The 20,136-nt window shown below is 43.8% G+C and overlaps 1 protein-coding gene across 3 annotated transcripts in view; it reads left to right on the top strand.

Moving 5' to 3' along the window:
• Window positions 1-20,136, top strand: part of zanl (zonadhesin, like) — a 40,976-nt gene that overhangs the window by 9,647 nt on the left and 11,193 nt on the right. The window contains exons 23-68 of one of the 3 annotated variants that reach the window (XM_023966188.2): window positions 68-211; window positions 308-415; window positions 537-706; window positions 847-1,049; window positions 1,488-1,632; window positions 1,731-2,315; window positions 2,393-2,586; window positions 2,691-2,832; window positions 2,956-3,200; window positions 3,318-3,466; window positions 3,668-3,796; window positions 3,957-4,089; window positions 4,184-4,325; window positions 5,283-5,479; window positions 5,681-5,819; window positions 6,609-6,725; window positions 7,757-7,881; window positions 8,178-8,323; window positions 8,412-8,555; window positions 8,652-8,759; window positions 8,881-9,050; window positions 9,168-9,370; window positions 10,459-10,603; window positions 10,921-11,013; window positions 11,090-11,283; window positions 11,386-11,527; window positions 11,652-11,896; window positions 12,015-12,163; window positions 12,362-12,490; window positions 12,652-12,784; window positions 12,879-13,020; window positions 13,338-13,534; window positions 13,735-13,873; window positions 15,709-15,825; window positions 16,021-16,145; window positions 16,440-16,585; window positions 16,674-16,817; window positions 16,914-17,021; window positions 17,143-17,312; window positions 17,430-17,632; window positions 18,042-18,186; window positions 18,276-18,523; window positions 18,683-18,860; window positions 18,969-19,077; window positions 19,314-19,408; window positions 19,518-19,694. In XM_023966188.2, the coding sequence (XP_023821956.1) occupies window positions 68-211; window positions 308-415; window positions 537-706; window positions 847-1,049; window positions 1,488-1,632; window positions 1,731-2,315; window positions 2,393-2,586; window positions 2,691-2,832; window positions 2,956-3,200; window positions 3,318-3,466; window positions 3,668-3,796; window positions 3,957-4,089; window positions 4,184-4,325; window positions 5,283-5,479; window positions 5,681-5,819; window positions 6,609-6,725; window positions 7,757-7,881; window positions 8,178-8,323; window positions 8,412-8,555; window positions 8,652-8,759; window positions 8,881-9,050; window positions 9,168-9,370; window positions 10,459-10,603; window positions 10,921-11,013; window positions 11,090-11,283; window positions 11,386-11,527; window positions 11,652-11,896; window positions 12,015-12,163; window positions 12,362-12,490; window positions 12,652-12,784; window positions 12,879-13,020; window positions 13,338-13,534; window positions 13,735-13,873; window positions 15,709-15,825; window positions 16,021-16,145; window positions 16,440-16,585; window positions 16,674-16,817; window positions 16,914-17,021; window positions 17,143-17,312; window positions 17,430-17,632; window positions 18,042-18,186; window positions 18,276-18,523; window positions 18,683-18,860; window positions 18,969-19,077; window positions 19,314-19,408; window positions 19,518-19,694 (7,511 nt within the window). The remainder of the gene's footprint in view (window positions 1-67; window positions 212-307; window positions 416-536; window positions 707-846; window positions 1,050-1,487; window positions 1,633-1,730; window positions 2,316-2,392; window positions 2,587-2,690; window positions 2,833-2,955; window positions 3,201-3,317; window positions 3,467-3,667; window positions 3,797-3,956; window positions 4,090-4,183; window positions 4,326-5,282; window positions 5,480-5,680; window positions 5,820-6,608; window positions 6,726-7,756; window positions 7,882-8,177; window positions 8,324-8,411; window positions 8,556-8,651; window positions 8,760-8,880; window positions 9,051-9,167; window positions 9,371-10,458; window positions 10,604-10,920; window positions 11,014-11,089; window positions 11,284-11,385; window positions 11,528-11,651; window positions 11,897-12,014; window positions 12,164-12,361; window positions 12,491-12,651; window positions 12,785-12,878; window positions 13,021-13,337; window positions 13,535-13,734; window positions 13,874-15,708; window positions 15,826-16,020; window positions 16,146-16,439; window positions 16,586-16,673; window positions 16,818-16,913; window positions 17,022-17,142; window positions 17,313-17,429; window positions 17,633-18,041; window positions 18,187-18,275; window positions 18,524-18,682; window positions 18,861-18,968; window positions 19,078-19,313; window positions 19,409-19,517; window positions 19,695-20,136) is intronic. The other 2 variants (XM_078936697.1, XM_078936698.1) reach the window with 2 other exon arrangements.

Genomic DNA, 20,136 nt, shown 5'->3' with positions numbered 1-20,136 from the left:
TGGAACATCTTAGTTTTGTTAGCGCTGAAGCTCAGAAGCACTAAGCCCTTCATCTGCTTTCCTTCAGCTCCTACCACGACCAGATGTGCGGCCTCTGTGGTGACTATGACGGGAACGCAGGCAACGACTTCACCAAACCGGACGGAACTCCAGCAGGAAATGTCAACGATTTTGGGAACAGCTGGCAGACAGAGGAGGACGAGGATGAATGGTGAGTGAAGAGTCTTGACTGAGCTGAGGTCTGACAGTTTCCGGATTTGTCCTGGAAGAATGGGACTGAGGATGTGTGAACATGTGTGGTGTCCAGGTGTAGCCCAGGAACAACGCCTGACCTAGACTGTGACCCTGAACTGGAGGCTGAGGTGACCAAACCAGACAAGTGTGGAAAAATAGAAGATCCTTCTGGACCCTTCAGGTGAGAAGTCAGCTCCTGAGGAGAACCAGAACCAAACATGTGTTGAGATTTAGAACCATCAGTAATTCTGATGCCCTGCAGGTTGAAAAATGGTTGATGTCTGTCCTGTTGTGCTGTGCAGAGAGTGTATTGGTGTGGTGGACCCTGAACCGTTCTTCCAGAGTTGTGTGTACGACATGTGTCAGTTCAACGGGGAGCTGCATGTTCTGTGTGACCAGCTCCAAGCCTACACTGACGCCTGCCAAAGCGCCGGAGTCACCGTCCACCACTGGAGGGCTCCAGACTTCTGCCGTAAGTCCTCCAGATGAACACAGCTCCCTCCTCTTGAAGAGTTCCTGCCAAAGTTCTACATCTTCAATTCTCACAGTGTCTTCCATCTGAATTCAGAAGATTTTAATGACCCGGGTTCCTCTCTCTGCTCCTGATTGCAGCCCTGGACTGTCCTGCTAACAGCTCGTACTCTCTGTGCGTGAGCTCGTGTCCTGAGACCTGCCTGGGCGTGGTCGGCTCCCCCGGCTGTGAGGACGTGTGTGTGGAGGGCTGTGAGTGTGACCCAGGATTCATCCTCAGTGATGACAAATGTGTGCCCCTGAAGGACTGTGGCTGCGTGGACACCAGTGGAACCTACCACCCTGTAAGTGACCAACACCCCTTTAGCCTCATGTTCAGAACTGCAAACATCTGGTTCCATCTGACAGCTGCTCCAACTTGATCAAGAGGATTCCTGTTCATAACACTTTTTTTGTCAGGGCAGAATTTAAATAATGTGTTTATTTAAAATAGGTTCTTATAGCTTTCGTGGCTGGTTATTGACGTCACCAGTCAATCTTACAAACAAAAGAACTCTACAGAGCAACTTAATCACCATTTGAAACATTTGGAAAAGTTAAAGTAAGATATCATTTCAAATTTCATCTGTGTATAAACTGTATCATAGAAAAAAAAAGGACAAAATTTGTTATGAATGACTTATTTTTACTTATAAATGCTCGCACATATGCAAAAAACAACAACAAAAGAATTATAATAAATGTATCTTTCAGACGTATTTCTAATCTGTACTTTGTTCCAGGTGGACGATGAGTGGCTGTTGGAGGGCTGTGAGCAGAACTGTGAATGTCTCAGTGGAGGACAGATCCTGTGCTACGACGTCAGCTGTAATCCATTGACTGACGTATGCCAGCTGGAAGACGGACTGTATGAATGTCGCCCTCTGCGTATGTTCTTATTAATTCTAAGAAATCACAAAAACCTTGGAAAAATACAAAATTACAAATCCCTAACATATATTTTTTTATCTGGGTGTCTGCTTTAGCAACTGAAAGGCCAAGTACTCCCAACCCCCCAACTATTGATCCATCTACCCCCAAACCACCAACTCCTGGCCCATCCACGCCAAAACCACCAACTCCTGGCCCATCCACGCCAAAACCACCAACTCCTGGCCCATCCACGCCAAAACCACCAACTCCTGGCCCATCCACACCAAAACCACCAACTCCTGGCCCATCCACGCCAAAACCACCAACTCCTGGCCCATCCACACCAAAACCACCAACTCCTGGCCCATCCACACCAAAACCACCAACTCCTGGCCCATCCACGCCAAAACCACCAACTCCTGGCCCATCCACACCAAAACCACCAACTCCTGGCCCATCCACGCCAAAACCACCAACTCCTGGCCCATCCACACCGAAACCACCAACTCCTGGCCCATCCACGCCAAAACCACCAACTCCTGGCCCATCCACGCCAAAACCACCAACTCCTGGCCCATCCACGCCAAAACCACCAACTCCTGGCCCATCCACGCCAAAACCACCAACTCCTGGCCCATCCACACCAAAACCACCAACTCCTGGCCCATCTACACCTGAAGTCACAACCAAACCACCAAGTATGTTCCATCGTCATTTATAGTTTTAGAGTGTTCATATTTATAGTTTTTTGACTATTTTTCCTCTGTGTGTACAGACCCCTGTCCTCCTAACGCTGAGTACATAGAGTGTGGTCCAGCTTGTATCCCGACCTGTCAAGAACCATCCACCAACTGTTCTGGTTCCTGTATCAGCGGATGTTTCTGTAAACCGGGCTTCGTCTTTAAGGGACCTCGCTGTGTGCCAATAGAGAAATGTGGGTGTCTGGATGAGGATGGTAACTACTATGAGGTCAGAGGTCAAAGTTACTATTTCACCTTTAAGAGAAGAAAAAACATGACAATAAATCATTTAGGTATAAATCTGATCTGATGACGCCTTGATCCTCTTTTCAGCCTGGCGAGGTTGTACTTGGAGACGGTTGTTCAAAACTCTGCCGCTGTGCTGGAAACTACACTCTGGAATGCACAGATAACTCCTGCGACCCTTCTGAGGAATGCCGAGAGGTGAACGGTATTCCAGGCTGTTATCCTAAAGGTAAGAATGTCACATAGCTGCTCAAAAAGGACGGATCTGAGGAAAGTAGGAAAGTTAACAGATGCAAAATCTTCCCACAAAATAGATTCCAGCAATATATTCTTCTGGTTTTCTGTGTTTTAGACACATCCACCTGCATAGCATCAGGAGATCCTCACTACACCACCTTTGACAAGCGCAAATACAACTTCATGGGAAACTGCAGCTATGTGATGTCAGGAATCTGCAACGCCACAAGTCTGCCCTTCTTTGAGGTCCATGCTGACAATGAAAACCGATACAACAGTCCCACCATCTCCTATCTGAAGGCTGTGCACGTGTATGTGCACATGGTGAAGATCTCCATACTCAAAGGAGGCGTTGTGCAGGTAAGAAATGAGGGAGAGATTGTAAATGTCAATGCGTTAAAGGTTTCTATCATTTTGTATTGGTATTCCAACACTGTCTGTCATTAGTAATCTGTAATTCTTTTTACCCGCCTGCAGGTGAATGGGACCAATGTCAACCTACCGGTGAACCCCACCCCCGAAGTGTCTGTGTTCCAGTCAGGGAAACATTACACCGTTTCCATGACCTTTGGTGTCACTGTCCGCTACGATGGAAACCACTTCATGGACATCAAAGTCATCAAAGAGTAAGTAAAGACCGTACAGTGTCCGCTCATAGCATCTTCACATCTGCTCTTGAAACCTTCAGATTTGGCAAAGTGACACGATAAGATAGAAACTAGTAATTTGTTAGTAATGAGAAAACACCAGCCATAATGGTTGTTGACAGTTTTCTTCATCTCTGATCCGTTTGTTGTTGTCTACCTTACTGACTTTGTGCTCTTTAGCTACCAGGACAAGTTATGTGGACTGTGTGGGGACTACAATGGAAATTCCAAAGATGACTTCCAAAAACCAGATGGAACCATGACCAATGACGCCAACGAGTTTGGACACAGCTGGAACACTGATCCAGAGTGAGTCTTTGTGGATATAACTTTCCCTGCATGAGGTTCAATCTGAAAAACAACTTGAAGGAGTTTCTTTCAGAGTTGAACCCTTGCATAGTTCAGTTTTTGTTTATTATGGAGAAAGCCTTAAATATTAAAAATTTTAACTTCTTATTTATGATATAAGGTGTAATAAGCAACCCAACGCCACCATCCCTGGATGTGAACCAGGAGAACAGGAACTGTATGAGGGTTACTGTGGAATCCTGCTGGACAAAAACAGTCCCTTTGCAGTGTGCCACGGCAAAGTCAACCCCAACGTATGTCCACATACTGTTGAAGGTTTATGTTAAGAGTTTTGTTATGTTTTGTGTTTAAGATTTTGTGAATTACAAGCCATGCTTTTCTCTCCAGAACTACTTCCAGGATTGTTTGTTTGACTTGTGTGAGCTAGAGGGAGCCAAACCCATTCTGTGTGAAGCCATTGAAGCCTACGTCAACGAGTGTCAAGACCGTGGAGTTGACATTGGACCCTGGAGGAACGAAACCTTCTGCCGTAAGTCTGAGTCAATAAATAGCTGAGGAAGAGCAGAGTAGAAGAAATAGACCCTCCTCTAAAAATGGATATACTCCCCCATCAATGTTGTTTGAACACCAGCAGGTAGACCCTTGTCACTAGACCAGTGTTTTTCAACAGGTGTGCCGTGAGAGATGGTCAGGTGTGCCGTGGGAAATTACCCATTCACTGATCTAAAAACATTTACCATCTCCAGGATATCAACTCTGTGTTCATCCAAACAGGCCCAGATAAAACACTTAGTAGTTAGGAAAATGAAAGATCATAAAATAATTTTCTTTGTGTTTATTTCATTCTATGAAAGACATTATGATAAGAATGACGGTACCGCGATTCAGCCAAAGCTTCAGCTTTGTTTTTGAAAAAGTCTAAATCACTATTTAGGAAAAATATATATATATATATTTTGTGAGGTTACATAGATTGCATGTTATTAAACTGGAGGAAAAAGCAACAGGGTAAAATTTCGAATAATTTAGTTAAAAATTATTTCTGAAAATGGACTCAACTTTTATCACATCATTTTATTACAATGCATGTGAGATTGCGGAGGGACTGTATATCAATACAGAGTTTCTCCTTTTTTTAATTTTTGGATGCTGTTGTGCTGCGGCACTTTTGTTAAGGATAAAGTGTGCCTTGGCTCAAAAAAGGTTGAAAAACACTGCACTAGACTATATGAACATTTAGCTGGTTCAAGCTAAATCATAACTTTAAAATTCCAGATTGTCTTAACCAATAAGAGGTCCGACAAACGTTTGTTCATCAACTGTTGGTGAAGTACAGAGAAGCTTGTTCATTAAAAACTGAACAGGTTTTGATGACAGGAGTTTAAATTGATTAAGACTCATAATAACTGCTCCATTGAAGTAGAGACAGATGAGTTTTGAGAAGAATAAGACCCTTCACCATTTTTATCTGTTTTCTTCCCCACAGCACTGAAGTGTCCCTCCAACAGCCACTATGAGCCCTGTGCTGACCCCTGTCAGGACACCTGCTCTGGAAAGCCCTCCTCCTGTGGGGGGGCCTGCTCTGAGGGATGTGTGTGTGATCCTGGCTACGTCCTGAGTGCTGGCAAATGTGTTAAGAGTGACTCGTGTGGCTGCAAACACACCAACGGCCAGTATTATGAGGTACAGTGAACCTCTGTCTGTTGACAGACCCTACCATTCAGCAGGTGAAGGGGGGGTCAGTAGATCTTTGGATGCTCCTGTCCCACATTTCTCAGCTTTTCTTGTTAAATATAGATGTTTTCTCAAATCAGCAGATGTGTCATCTATTATAAAGTGTAACCAGTAAGTAGAACTAAACCATTTGTGTTGTTTGTCTGTCAGCCTGGAGAGGAGTTTTATGTGGAGGACTGTAAGCTCAAGTGCAGGTGTGATTCCCCCTTTGTCACCTGTGTGGCCTCTGACTGTCCCCCAATGCATGAGTGCAAACTGCAGGATGGAGAGTTGGGCTGCTACCCATCAAGTAAGTCTACAGCCACAGCAACTCAATCCTGAATCCTATATTCACACCGCCCTCAGCAACACGCATTCAAGCAACCACATCCAGAGAACGTTTACGTTAATGAGAGTACAAATGCGTTTCGGGCCCCTGTTGTTAAAAGTTTTAGTGTTTATGTGTTGCTACGCACATTTTAGGACGGTTTTTGGGCTCTACGTACAAAATGCTCGATCATTAAACATGTGTAACAAGTTCAGCCAGGTCGTTTTGACCAATTAGGAACTCAAATTTGGTAGTGACGTTTAGATGGCGTCCCTTTTAATTCACGAAGTGCCAACCGTCTGAAAGTTGGTCATGGAGGAGATATTAATAATTGTGGCTCGTGAATCTGTCCAGCTAGTTAACAACAGTAAATCAAGCCAATCCCTCAAATGTCCTTGGTTTCTCAGCAATAAATGTAGGACTATCCTCTATGAATGTGAAGCGCTCGTGCTGTCACTGACACAAAAAAATATATATTCTGGGTTGTTAATAATCATGACAGGTTTTCCTAAGCAGGTCAGCAGATTTACAGTTGTGAAGGCAATGCCGCATTGGCCCCTTTGGCCTGCTTATCAACGCCCATGTTAGACCAGCGTCACGTGTCCAGAAGTTTCTATCAGAAAAAGCACGTCAAAATAAAATTCGTTTCTGTAGAGGAGGTTCAAGTATTGCACAGCCACATGTCATGCTCAGAAATGTAGTGAGCTTTGACATTATGGCTTTGTGTGAATTCATAAACAGCAACAAAAATGTTTTTTTTCTTCTCTGTAGGCATTCAGGACTGCATTGTCTCTGGAGATCCTCACTACAACACGTTTGACAAAAAGTTCTACAGCTTCATGGGAACCTGCACCTACACTTTGGCCAGAACATGCAGGAATGACTCAAGTAGGTGCAACTGTGTCCACTTGTTTTTAAATGTTTTATTATTTTTTACATCCACCTACATTTCATTGGTAAATAATGTTTTTGTTTATCACTCTTCAGCTGACACAAAAAAGGCGCGCCTTTGTAGTTCAAAAAAAGATTTTTGAGCAAATTACATTTTAAATGTAAAAGAAATTCCCACTGGCCCAACGGATTCCTTAACCAATCTCTTTAAACTAGGGATGGGCGATGCTACACTGATTATTTTTGTGCATTAATATTCAATACCAACTACAGATTACTGCTAATATCTTATTGGTGGGGTTTTTTCTGAAGCATATTAATTGTCATCAGAAAAAAAAATACCAACTAAAACTGTCCAGGTAACTCACTTCAATGTGCAAGTTAAAAATACAAAACCGTTCTTTTTAAAATCACCTGTTCATGCCATGCTGTGTTGTTGCTAAGGGTAACATGGACAACTTACGCCTCCTGTAGTCACATGACTGATGGAGCAGTTCAATACACAGTCGGCTGGGCGCTGTTCCATTACCAAATGCCGGTGTAACTCACATAATATCCAACAATATCCAGAAATGACACATTCACTATTATTTTATCATTTATCAATTAGTCATACGCTTAAATATCGTAGTCGGCACCAAAATTGGTAATGTGCTGGTATCTATATTTTGATATGTCGATACTCTCATCACTATTTTAAACGGCATGTAGTAAACTATAATGTCTTCCACAAAGGCTGTTTAGGAAAATATGATATTAACTTGTTGATACATGTAGAATCAGAATCCCGACTCTCATGCACTTTACACGGAGTAAAACGTCTATCTTCCTGTTGCTGATGGATCTGAAGTAAAAACATGAAACCTAAGGATTGCAGAACAGATCTGCTAATTCTGGGTTATTAAAAAAAATGCAGGATTTTTCATCTGAGCTTCAGAAGGCTTTCCAAAACTAAAAATTTAGACCTATGTTGTCTCCAGTCTGCCTTTGACTGATGTCTCTTGTGATTGGTGGATGCTCCTGTGCAGATCCCTGGTTCTCTGTGGAGGGGAAGAATGAAGAGCGAGGAGCGTCAGGAGTGTCCTACCTGAAGAAACTCTATGTCACCGTCAACGACATCACAGTGACCCTGATGAAGTCCAAGAGGACTCTGGTCAGTCTAAACCATGTCTGCTCCAAAATTCATTGTGTTCAGTTCAAATGGAGATAAACAGATGGACAGAACATGGTTCTACTCTACAGTCTCCTCTTTATCTGAATAAAACTGAATCTTTGCCTCTTTTCTGGATCTACTCTCTGCTTTATTGTTTTTTCACTCATCCTCTTCTACTTTAGTTCAGCTGCATCTATATTCTTTTTTTCTTTGCTCACTCCCACATGTGAACTGAATCTTCATCTTTGCTCTTTTAATCCCATTTCTGATACAGTTTTTGTGTTCATGTGTTGCAGGTGAACGGCAAGCGCGTGGCCTTCCCTCACAACCCCTCCCCACTCATGTCCCTCAGTCTTTCCGGTCAGTACGTCATCTTGCAGACCACCTTTGGCCTGAGGGTGCGCTGGGATGGAAATCATCACGCCCAGATCTCCGTCCCCAGGTTGGTTTGGTTCTCATGATGGAACATCTTAGTTTTGTTGAGACGCTGAGGCTCAGAAGCACTAAGCCCTTCATCTGCTTTCCTTCAGCTCCTACCACGACCAGATGTGCGGCCTCTGTGGTGACTATGACGGGAACGCAGGCAACGACTTCACCAAACCGGACGGAACTCCAGCGGGAAATGTCAACGACTTTGGGAACAGCTGGCAGACAGAGGAAGACGAGGATGAATGGTGAGTGAAGAGTCTTGACTGAGCTGAGGTCTGACAGTTTCCGGATTTGTCCTGGAAGACTGGGACTGAGGATGTGTGAACATGTGTGGTGTCCAGGTGTAGCCCAGGTACAACGCCTGACCTAGACTGTGACCCTGAACTGGAGGCTGAGGTGATCAAACCAGACAAGTGTGGAAAAATAGAAGATCCTTCTGGACCCTTCAGGTGAGAAATCAGCTCCTGAGCAGAACCAGAACCAAACATGTGTTGAGATTTAGAACCATCAGTAATTCTGATGCCCTGCGGGTGGAAAAATGGTTGATGTCTGTCCTGTTGTGCTGTGCAGAGAGTGTATTGGTGTGGTGGACCCTGAACCGTTCTTCCAGAGTTGTGTGTACGACATGTGTCAGTTCAACGGGGAGCTGCATGTTCTGTGTGACCAGCTCCAAGCCTACACTGACGCCTGCCAAAGCGCCGGAGCCACCGTCCACCACTGGAGGGCTCCAGACTTCTGCCGTAAGTTCTGCAGATGAACACAGCTCCCTCCTCTAGAGGAGTTCCTGCCAAAGTGTCTTCTATATGAATTCAGAAGATTGTAATGACCCGGGTTCCTCTCTCTGCTCCTGATTGCAGCCCTGGACTGTCCTGCTAACAGCTCGTACTCTCTGTGCGTGAGCTCGTGTCCTGAGACCTGCCTGGGCGTGATCGGCTCCCCCGGCTGTGAGGACGTGTGTGTGGAGGGCTGTGAGTGTGACCCAGGATTCATCCTCAGTGATGACAAATGTGTGCCCCTGAAGGACTGTGGCTGCGTGGACACCAGTGGAACCTACCACCCTGTAAGTGACCAACACCCCTTTAGCCAGAAGAAAGTTTCATTCTGACTTTTGACTGTTTCACACACACAGATGATAAAGATGCAGACTTAATGGATTCGGGTTTTATTATAATATTTAGAAAATACCAGTATCACAACGGTTGTTCTATTTTATATTGCTTTATTTATCCATAATCAAATTTGGATGCAGCTAAAGTTGAAGATTCAATCAGAGAAAGTTTCTGAGTTGTGGGAACTTATAAAAGGGACGTTTAAGAATTTTTCTCGAAAGGTTGAATTAGGAAAGGAACTGTTTAGAGACTTTAGCACAGAAAATGTTCCAGTGTTAAAAAAATACACAGTAAATCAGAACTTATGTAAAAACAAAATATGATTACCGTAATCTTTTTGCCCTGAAATATGTGAGCCTGAATTCTCAGCGTTATAATGGTATTTTATGAATGGAAGAATGGAAGAAACAACTTCTATAAATCAATAACTGTTTCAATTAATATTTATCATCTGTTAAACACAATTGTTTTCAGATTTCTTTTTAACTGAATTTCTTGCTGCTGCAATTTTAGTTGAAGAATAGGTTTTTCAGAAACCGGAAGCATAAAATGTATTCAACGTTAACTTTAATCCTGTTGAGACCGGTCTATGAAATTATTGTCTGAGATTAAAGCGGTCCAGGGCCTGAAAAAGGTTGGGGACCACTGATATAGAGGATTCCTGTTCATAAATGCTTAAAATAATTTAAATGGAGAAGAAGACATTGACCTAGTGAATTCTTTTTCACACTTTTCCCATAAAGACAAGTAACAAAAAGCAGTCTATTTAAGAGTGCTACAAGAATTCTCATTCTGAATAATATATATATAATATACATACATATATATTCAGTTTATGCTTCCTACACTGCATGTAAATGGTTTCTAGTAAACTTACTGTAGTCGAGAATATTTGAAAAAAAGTAAGCTTCAGGTGTACAATTCCTTGCTAAGAGGAGAAGAGTGGCACACAGCATTTTCAATAATATTGCACACATGCGAAGGACAAATTAAAGCAGTATATCTTTCAGATGTGTTTCTAATCTGTACTTTGTTCCAGGTGGACGATGAGTGGCTGTTGGAGGGCTGTGAGCAGAGCTGTGAGTGTCTCAGTGGAGGACAGATCCAGTGCCACAACACCAGCTGTAATCCAGTGACTGAGGTCTGCCAGCTGCAGGACGGACTCTATGAATGTCGCCCTCTGGGTATGTTGAACCCCCCCTGCAACCCCCACATATGAAGAATCATAAACTGTTTTATAACGATGAGAAGCATTTGAACAAAAGAATCGCTCTCTCTTCCAAGAGTCTATGAATTGGTGTTCAGGTGGTCTGCTGTCTTGAAGACCGTTAAAAGAGCTCAGATTATTATTACGTCAAATGAAAATCAGTCTAGTCTTTGATACTTTAAAAGTGTTTGGAGGCTGTTAGTTGCACAAAATGGCACAGGTCATTGGCCATGCCTGCATATAAAATTGACCAGTTCTTCTCCTGTGTTTTTCCTCTTTTGCTTTATAATAAAGCAACTCAAAAACCATCTACACCAAAACCACCAACTCCGGAACCATCTACACCTAAAGTAACAACTGCTGCTCCAGTCACAACCAAACCACCAAGTATGTTTCCGTTTTAGCATGTTTAGAGTTTGTTTTTTCCTTATTCCTTTTGACTAATTTTCCTCTGTGTGTACAGAACCCTGCCCTCCTAACGCTGAGTACATAGAGTGTGGTCCGGCTTGTATCCCGACCTGTCAAGAACCATCCACCAACTGTTCTGGTTCCTGTATCAGCGGATGTTTCTGTAAACCAGGGTTCGTCTTTAAGGGACCTCGCTGTGTACCAATAGAGAAATGTGGGTGTCTGGATGAGGATGGTAACTACTATGAGGTCAGAGGTCAAAGTTACTATTTCACCTTTAAGAGAAGAAAAAACAACAATAAATCATTTAGGTATAAATCTGACCTGATGACTAATTGATCCTCTGTTCAGCCTGGCGAGGTTGTACTTGGAGACGGTTGTTCAAAACTCTGCCGCTGTGCTGGGAACTACACTCTGGAATGCACGGATAACTCCTGCGACCCTTCTGAGGAATGCCGAGAGGTGAACGGTATTCCAAGCTGTTATCCTAAAGGTAAGAATGTCACATAGCTGCTCAAAATGGACAGATCTGAGGAAAGTAGGAAAGTTAAGAAGATCCAAAATCTTCTCACAAAATAGATTCCAGCAATATATTCATCTGGTTTTCTGTGTTTTAGACACATCCACCTGCATAGCATCAGGAGATCCTCACTACACCACCTTTGACAAGCACAGATACGATTTCATGGGAAACTGCAGCTATGTGATGTCAGGAATCTGCAACACCACAAGTCTACCCTTCTTTGAGGTCCATGCGGACAATGAAAACCGATACAACAGTCCCACCATCTCCTACCTGAAGGCTGTGCACGTGTATGTGCACATGGTGAAGATCTCCATACTCAAAGGAGGCGTTGTGCAGGTAAGAAATGAAGGGAGAGATTGTAAATGTCAATGCGTTAAAGGTTTCTGTCATTGTGTATTGGTATTCCAACACTGTCTGTCATTAGTAATCTGTAATTCTTTTTACCCGCCTGCAGGTGAATGGGACCAATGTCAACCTACCGTTGAACCCTGCCCCCGAAGTGTCTGTGTTCCAGTCAGGGAAGCATTACACCGTTTCCATGACCTTTGGTGTCACTGTTCGCTACGATGGAAACCACTTCATGGACATCAAAGTCATCAAAGAGTAAGTAAAGACCGCACCATGTCCGCTCATAGCATCTTCACATCTGCTCCAAAAACCTTCAGATTTATGAGTCATGATAAACTGGAAACTAGTTATTTTGTTAGTAATGAGAAAACACCAGCCATAATGGTTGTTGACAGTTTTCTTCATCTCTGATCCGTTTGTTGTTGTCTACCTTACTGACTTTGTGCTCTTTAGCTACCAGGACAAGTTATGTGGACTGTGTGGGGACTACAATGGAAATTCCAAAGATGACTTCCAAAAACCAGATGGAACCATGACCAATGACGCCAACGAGTTTGGACACAGCTGGAACACTGATCCAGAGTGAGTCTTTGTGGATATAACTTTCCCTGCATGAGGTTCAATCTGAAAAACAACTTAAAGGAGTTTCTGTCAGAGTTGAACCCCTACATAGTTCCGTTTTTGTTTAGTATGGAGAAAGGCTTAAATATTAACAATTTTTAACTTCCTATTTGTGATATCAGGTGTAATAAGCAACCCAATGCCACCATCCCTGGATGTGAACCAGGAGAACAGGAACTGTATGAGGGTTACTGTGGAATCCTGTTGGATAAGAACGGTCCCTTCGCAGTGTGCCATGGCAAAGTCAACCCCAACGTATGTCCACATACTGTTGAAGGTTTATCTTAAAAGTTTTGTTATGTTTTGAGTTTAAGAATATGTGAATTACAAGCCATGCTTTTCTCTCCAGAACTACTTCCAGGATTGTTTGTTTGACTTGTGTGAGCTGGAGGGAGCCAAACCCATTCTGTGTGAAGCCATTGAAGCCTACGTCAACGAGTGTCAAGACCGTGGAGTTGACATTGGACCCTGGAGGAACGAAACCTTCTGCCGTAAGTCTGAGTCAATAAATAGCTGAAGAAGAGTAGAGTATATGATATAGACCCTCCTCTAAAAGTGGAATTACTCCCCCATCAATGTTGTTTGAGGATGGACACCAGCAGGTAGACACTTGTCAATAGACTCAATGAGCATTGATCTGCTTTACGCTAAATCGTCACTTTTAATATTCCAGACTGTTTTAGCCCATGAAAAATTGAAAGGTTTTGAAGACAGACGTTTAAATTGATTAACACCCATAAAAATGGCTCAATTGAGGCAGAGACAGAGGAGTTTTAAAGAGAATAACTGTTTGTTGTCTTCCCCACAGCTCTGAAGTGTCCTCCCAACAGCCACTATGAGCCCTGTGCTGACCCCTGTCAGGACACCTGCTCTGGAAAGCCCTCCTCCTGTGGGGGGGCCTGCTCTGAGGGATGTGTGTGTGATCCTGGCTACGTCCTGAGTGCTGGCAAATGTGTAAAGAGGGAGTCGTGCGGCTGCAAACACACCAACGGCCAGTATTATGAGGTACAGTGAACCTCTGTCTGCTGACAGACCCTACCATTCAGCAGGTGAAGGGGGGTAGGGAGGTCTTTGGATGCTCCTGTCCCACATTTCTCAGCTCTTATTGTTAAATGTAGATGTTTGCTCAAATCAGCAGATGTGTCATCTATTATAAAGTGTAACCAGTAAGTAGAAATAAACCATTTGTGTTGTTTGTCTGTCAGCCTGGAGAGGAGTTTTATGTGGAGGACTGTAAGCTCAAGTGCAGGTGTGATTCCCCCTTTGTCACCTGTGTGGCCTCTGACTGTCCCCCAATGCATGAGTGCAAACTGCAGGATGGAGAGTTGGGCTGCTACCCATCAAGTAAGTCTACAGCCACAGCAACTTAAACCACACTTTATTCATCACTGGAAGGAGATTAGTTCCTTCACGTGATTGTTGATCTAATGGGTTTGGTAGTTGTGAAAGCTCACCTGAACTTTTCTGCAGACCAAAATACTCAACGAAGAGTAAGTGATGCAACACAAAGGGACTTTAAAAAGCTGCCTACAGAACCACAGAGAGAATGTGGTAAAGTGAGGAGCTGCAGACACTCATTAATCATGATAGGCAGGGGGGATAGTTAGACAAAATGGATTGATAATTACCTTTTTTTTCAACCTGTGGTCAGAACTGGTTTTGGGAAATACTCCCCTCGAATGGCCAACCTTTGCAACTGCATGATTTTTATTAGTAATTTGCGCAACTTAAGTATTTTCTTTTCTCCTGAGAAAAAACTACAAAAACTACATTACCTTCATGCAAGTGATAGAAAAAGGATTGTTTATCCAATGTAAAATAATTATTACATTTTTACTGATTAAATAAAATGCTCTTGAGACATTTTTTTCTGTTTTCAGTGCCTCTACTGCTTACTAAGACCTGTAATGAGCAATCTAAAAGGGAAGATTTCTCAGTGGTGCAGCATAATGTCTGGCCAAATCCCAAAATGCATCAGCTACATTTATGCCTTAAGTTTACAGCCACTTTGACTTTAACGCCAGTTATGTCTGCCCATTATCATTACAATAATATCGTATCTTTGGAGACATGCTGTGTTGTATTGGGACAATATGGTTTCCAGCCGTCGTCACCACAGGGTCAACTGTTTAACAGTGTGGGCGTACATTTATGGAGTGAAATATAAGTACTAAAAAATGGGAGAGCCACTTCCACATGCACATTTGCAGCATGAGTGTTTTCTAGATCGTGCCCAGTTAAAATCTGATAAGACGTGTACAGTTCTGGACAGTTTAGTTCAAGGTTGAAGATGTAGTCATGTGGTATCTCCATTATTATTTACAACCTTGATAAAGATGACAGAGTCAGCATAGTGAGCAACGTTCACTTTGAGTTGTGGTACAATAAAACACCAGTCAAGTAGGGATGGGCGATACTGGGAATTTGGGTATCGATCCAATACCAATATAAAAAAATTACAGGGTTAGTATCACCGATATCAATACTTATCCTTTTTTTATTGCAATGTTATATTGTAGAATAATTTTAGAAATATGCTATTTTTTGGTAATTAAAAAAGTCAGGATTATCAAGAAAGTGTTAAAAAAAGAGTTTCAGAGCAAGAATAATTATTCTGACGAATAAATCATAGTAGTAGGTCTGAGGAATAACGTTGCTCAGTAATAGATTTTTATTTCTATAAAGGTCAATGAGATTTTGGCTTCTAACAACCAGCAGGTGCTTCCTGTTTGGAACGCCAAGAGGGAGGGGTCACTCAGTTCAGTTTTCATAGACAGTCAATGATTTTGACACAGTAATAGCTCCAATTGCTTTCTCTGTAAAACAGCAAAGATAAAATATTATTTGTTTTTTATTTCTTCAATTAACTTTTGTGATTCTAGAAACTCATTCCTTTTGCAGATAAATTTGTGAGGAATTTGTGAAAAAACACATTTTTTTAAATAAAGGTCACACCAACATTTCAGCAATTTATTTTATAGCGGATCCTCATTTTGTTTTTAATCAGTCTAATCACCGGTTCAGACTGATCCAGCGACAGATCTTTGGCTCATAAAGTCTGCAGGCAGACACCGTTGTGATCTGCTTTGCGCTAAGAGCAAAAACAAGCGTGAGCCACAGACGTGAGGTGGTTCTCCTGCCGGCATGATGATGTTGAAGCTTCCTGATCTTCTCTGTAGGCTCTCAGGACTGCATTGTCTCTGGAGATCCGCACTACAACACATTTGACAAGAAGTACTACAGCTTCATGGGAACCTGCACCTACACTTTGGCCAGAACATGCAGGAATGACTCAGGTAGATGAAAATAAAATGCATTTACATACTTGCATGATCCCAACCAGTCCCAGGGCTATGGGATGTATTAATGGGATGTATGTCTTACTGTGTTTTTAATCACAATTAACACACAGCAAATCACCAAGTGTTGTAGCTTACACTCAGTCTGCCTTTGACTGATGTCTCTTGTGATTGGTGGATGCTCCTGTGCAGATCCCTGGTTCTCTGTGGAGGGGAAGAATGAAGAGCGAGGAGCGTCAGGAGTGTCCTACCTGAAGAAACTCTATGTCACCGTCAACGACATCACAGTGACCCTGATGAAGTCCAAGAGGACTCTGGTCAGTGTAAACCATGTCTGCTCCAAAATTCATTGTGTTCAGTTCAAATGGAGATAAACAGATGGACAGAACATGGTTCTACTCTACAGTCTCCTCTTTATCTGAATAAAACTGAATCTTTGCCTCTTTCCTGGATCTACTCTCTGCTTTATTGTTTTTTCACTCATCCTCTTCTGCTTTAGTTCAGCTGCATCTAAACTCTTTTTTGCTTGTTCTCACATGTGAACTGGATGATCTTCATCTTTGCTCTTTTAATCCCATTTCTGATACAGTTTTTGTGTTCATGTGTTGCAGGTGAACGGCAAGCGCGTGGCCTTCCCTCACAACCCCTCCCCACTCATGTCCCTCAGTCTTTCCGGTCAGTACGTCATCTTGCAGACCACCTTTGGCCTGAGGGTGCGCTGGGATGGAAATCATCACGCCCAGATCTCCGTCCCCAGGTTGGTTTGGTTCTCATGATGGAACATCTTAGTTTTGTTGAGACGCTGAGGCTCAGAAGCACTAAGCCCTTCATCTGCTTTCCTTCAGCTCCTACCACGACCAGATGTGCGGCCTCTGTGGTGACTATGACGGGAACGCAGGCAACGACTTCACCAAACCGGACGGAACTCCAGCGGGAAATGTCAACGACTTTGGGAACAGCTGGCAGACAGAGGAAGACGAGGATGAATGGTGAGTGAAGAGTCTTGACTGAGCTGAGGTCTGACAGTTTCCGGGTTTGTCCTGGAAGAATGGGACTGAGGATGTGTGAACATGTGTGGTGTTCAGGTGTAGCCCAGGAACAACACCTGACCTAGACTGTGACCCTGAACTGGAGGCTGAGGTGACCAAACCAGACAAGTGTGGAAAAATAGAAGATCTTTCTGGACCCTTCAGGTGAGAAGTCAGCTCCTGAGCAGAACCAGAACCAAACATGTGTTGAGATTTAGAACCATGAGTAATTCTGATGCCCTGCAGGTTGGAAAATGGTTGATGTCTGTCCTGTTTTGCTGTGCAGAGAGTGTATTGGTGTGGTGGACCCTGAACCGTTCTTCCAGAGTTGTGTGTACGACATGTGTCAGTTCAACGGGGAGCTGCATGTTCTGTGTGACCAGCTCCAAGCCTACACTGACGCCTGCCAAAGCGCCGGAGCCACCGTCCACCACTGGAGGGCTCCAGACTTCTGCCGTAAGTTCTGCAGATGAACACAGCTCCCTCCTCTAGAAGAGTTCCTGCCAAAGTGTCTTCTATATGAATTCAGAAGATTGTAATGACCCGGGTTCCTCTCTCTGCTCCTGATTGCAGCCCTGGACTGTCCTGCTAACAGCTCGTACTCTCTGTGCGTGAGCTCGTGTCCTGAGACCTGCCTGGGCGTGGTCGGCTCCCCCGGCTGTGAGGACGTGTGTGTGGAGGGCTGTGAGTGTGACCCAGGATTCATCCTCAGTGATGACAAATGTGTGTCCCTGAAGGACTGTGGCTGCGTGGACACCAGTGGAACCTACCACCCTGTAAGTGACTAACACCCCTTTAGCCTCATGTTCAGAACTGCAAACATCTGGTTCCATCTGACAGCTGCTCCAACTTGATCAAGAGGATTCCTGTTCATAACACTTCTTATTGTCTTGGCAGAATTTAAGAAATGTGTTCCCATAGTCCTTTATCCTTAATATTCAGCAAACCATTTTAGGTCACTTTCAGTAAATGTTTAGCTGATCATCATCAGCATAAAGGTAAACAAAGCAAAACATCTGAAGGAAACATTAAAGTCATGTTAATGCAGAAAAACTGAAGGATCTGTCGTGGATTTTTGGAACACTTAATTTTCTCCTGCAATCTCAGAAACATGCGGAAATCAAATGAACTGAAGGAAAAGCAGTACATCTTTCAGACGTGTTTCTAATCTGTACTTTGTTCCAGGTGGACGATGAGTGGCTGTTGGAGGGCTGTGAGCAGAGCTGTGAGTGTCTCAGTGGAGGACAGATCCAGTGCCACAACACCAGCTGTAATCCAGTGACTGAGGTCTGCCAGCTGCAGGACGGACTGTATGAATGTAGCCCTCTGGGTATGTTGAACCCCTGCTCCCCCCCAGGTGTGCATGTCCTGTCTGCACTGCTTCATCTTACCAGCTCATGTCTGCTTGTCTTTCCTCAGAAAATGGCATTTGCTCTGTTTCTGGTGACCCTCACTACACCACGTTTGACAAACGCACCCACCACTACATGGGAGCCTGCTCCTACACCCTGACCAAACTCTGCAACAGCTCCTCCGACCTGCCACACTTCACTGTGGACACTCAGAATGAGCACAGAGGCAGCAATACCAAAGTCTCCTACGTCAGAGCCGTGGTGATCAACGTGTACGGCATGACTGTCGTCTTCGGCAAGGGCCGCTCTGTCCAGGTACATCACCTGACCACCACCGTTTCTGTGCCATTGTTGTTATTGAGGATTGGCAGAACACCTGAGGGCTGTGCAGCAAATGTTTTCAACTACTGTCAGCTGTCTTGAATCTGTATGATCCGCCATATTACCGGTCTCTCCTCTGGTTCTGCTCTTCAGGTCAACGGGACAGTGGTGGTCCCACCTGTCAGCTCCATCAGCGGAGTGAAGATATACTTCAGTGGAAAGTTTGTGGTGTTGGAGGCCTCTTTTGGCCTGAGAGTGCGATTTGATGGAAACCACCATGCAGACGTCACTTTGCCTTCCTCCTACAGCGGCCTCCTCTGCGGCATGTGTGGTAAGGACTGACCAGATCCAAAAACCAGTAGAAAGAATTTGTGTCAAAACAAAAACTTTTTTTGAACCCTAAAGTCAGATGTTGACTCAGAGGCTGATTCTTTTGCAGGAAACTTTAACGACAACCCAACCGATGACAACCTGAAACCGGACAACACTCCGGCAGCAAACTCCAACGAGCTGGGAGACAGCTGGGCGGTGCCTGACCCGCGACCAGAGTGAGTCCCGTCTCAGAAGGTGGCAGCCCCATCTTTGCTACACCCTAAATGTGCAACGATGAGTGTTTTGTGAACAGAGCCGTGTCCGTGTGGAACACAGTCCAAAGACAAGTTCGATTTGCCGTAGATGTTAGGACAGGTCTCCAGATACGCAGCCATAGGGATCTCACCAGAAAGCTTTGATGCTCTGGAGAAGTGTTTTCCATATAACGACACCAACCCTTCTCCACCTACAGCTGCACAAATGGAGGAGGACAGGAGGAGTGTGATGAGAAGGTGGAGGAGGAAGCCCAGAAGCCCACCAGCTGTGGAATGATCACTGATCCCAATGGTAACTCACACTCTCTGAGTCTGTAGTGTAGATCTGAAAATAATCCAGACAGAGATGAATAACAGATTATAACGTCACTCCAATTCTTTCATATGATCTGTTCTTTCAGGTATCTTTAAGCCCTGCCATGCCGTGGTTCCACCTGAGCCCTACTTTGAAAACTGCGTGTACGACATGTGTGCCACCGGGGGTCAGACAGTGGCTCTGTGCCAGGCTCTCGAGAGCTACGCCGACATATGTGCTGCTGCAGGCGTCAACATCCCGTGGAGAAACAGCACCTTCTGCCGTAAGTCTTCCTCATGACTGCAGACAATAGCAATGATGGCCCTCGCTGTTGACAAAGCTGTACATGTGTGATCGGAAGCCTCCCAATTGGAAAATAATGGTTGTGTTATGGAACTAAGCCCAGTGCAGGTCTGGTTTCTGTGGTCGTATTCCTGCGCCTCTCCTTCACTTTTCATAAAGTTTCCACAAATGTTAGCTGAATATTTGAAGTTTAGTAAATTGTCAAAAAAGATTCTACAAGCTCAAGCAGTTTGTTCGTCATAGTGGCACACATTAATCCTGCCATCATCTCATATAAAGCAAATAAACACAATGCATTTAAACTATTTCCTTTAATATCTTAGAAAAAATGCGTACGTTAAGCCAAACATTGTTAGTTTTGCTATTTTTACAATAAATAATCTTATAAATACCCCAAATAAATATTGCCAGACAACCCCAAA

This window comes from Oryzias latipes, chromosome 18, assembly GCF_053564925.1.
Source record: "Oryzias latipes strain Hd-rR chromosome 18, Olatipes_Hd-rR_3.1".
Lineage (NCBI taxonomy): Eukaryota > Metazoa > Chordata > Actinopteri > Beloniformes > Adrianichthyidae > Oryzias > Oryzias latipes.
Note: the sequence above shows the minus strand (reverse complement) of the source record. Positions and strands in the feature narration are given on the sequence as shown.